The sequence below is a fragment of the Pterocles gutturalis genome, unplaced genomic scaffold (genome assembly GCF_000699245.1).
Source record: "Pterocles gutturalis isolate BGI_N339 unplaced genomic scaffold, ASM69924v1 scaffold7122, whole genome shotgun sequence".
Lineage (NCBI taxonomy): Eukaryota > Metazoa > Chordata > Aves > Pterocliformes > Pteroclidae > Pterocles > Pterocles gutturalis.
The window spans coordinates 1290-2438 of NW_010107864.1; the positions used below are offsets into that span (position 1 = coordinate 1290).

Here is a 1149-nt window from a genome sequence, read left to right on the forward strand (position 1 = left end):
CTGGTGACAAACGAGGGAAGTTCAAGGTGGCTTCTTTCCGCAGCAAGTATGAGCTGGGGGTGCCGGTGGCTGGCACTTGCTACCAGGCAGAGTGGGATGACTACGTGCCGAAGCTCTATGAGCAGCTGTCAGGGAAGTAGGGTGAGGGGACCTGGAGAAGCACTGTGCAGCACCCCTGCAGACCAGGCTGGTCCCAGCACGTCACTGTAGTTTTGTTTGATTAGTGAGTTGAACCCAGCTGCTCCCGCACTGACCGCTGGAACCGTAACCCTGCCGCTGTCCCTGGCCCAAACCTGCTTCTGTGTCGGTGAGGTCCAGAGCGTGCTGTGCTCCAGCTGCGCTCGTAGGCACAGGTGATCGCTAGCTAGACGAGCTTCTGATAAGGTGTCCCTGTATGGGCCGCCCCCGCTGCACTGACCTGCTTAAGGGAAAGCAAAGCCTTTGGCAATTAGTGTCACTTGAGAGCGTCTCTGCTGTCCTGCGATGGTGTTATGTGGCAGGGGTGGGGTACAGAACCACTTCTGGGTTGGTGGTGGCTGCCTAGTCTCAGTTTTCCAGGAGAAGGGGAGATGGCAGTCTAAGGGAAACTCCCCCCTTTTTATTTTTACCCTCAAGTATTTGGCCAGTGCCTCTTCACTGAGTGAACCACTAAAGCAGTGAATGCGTAGCGGGTAGGAGGAGGCAGGGAAGCTGGTTTATCGCACTACCTTCTGTTCTCTGTTGCCACTCAAAGCTGAGAGACCACTTTGTTTTGTTCAAGTTCTGTTGTGACCTGATGTTAACGTGCTGTTGGCTCACAGTGCAATTAAAAACTTACCCAGGTGGATGGTGTGATTGTCTTCTTGGGGGACAAGGGCAGTGCTTCCAGGAGCAACTTCGTGTTACCGGGTTCCTTTCTTCCTCGGGGTGGAAGGAGGCTGGACCCTCTGAGAAGAGCTTTTCCCCGTCCTGGCAGTGCTGCCTGAAACATTTCTTGCTGTCATACCTAGAGCCTGGGCATGCAGCTCAAAGCGGTCACATCTTTCTATCCAACAACCTACTGGGTACAAATTTAAATCCCGCCTTGAGGTGCAGCCCTGAGGGGGTGCATCTGTGAGGGAGCCCAGCCCACCAGTGGCGGTGGGAGCCGCTCCCTGCCTGTGCTCTGGG

The 1149-nt window shown here is 55.3% G+C and overlaps 1 protein-coding gene across 1 annotated transcript in view; it reads left to right on the forward strand.

Annotated features, from left to right (window-relative positions):
• The window catches only part of PEBP1 (phosphatidylethanolamine binding protein 1), a gene marked incomplete at its 5' end in the record, with an annotated part of 1424 nt that extends 1284 nt beyond the window's left edge, over positions 1–140 (forward strand). Inside the window, one exon of the mRNA XM_010072390.1 lies at positions 2–140. Coding sequence (XP_010070692.1) covers positions 2–140 — 139 coding nt within the window. The remainder of the gene's footprint in view (position 1) is intronic.
• Positions 141–1149: the final 1009 nt, after the last annotated feature.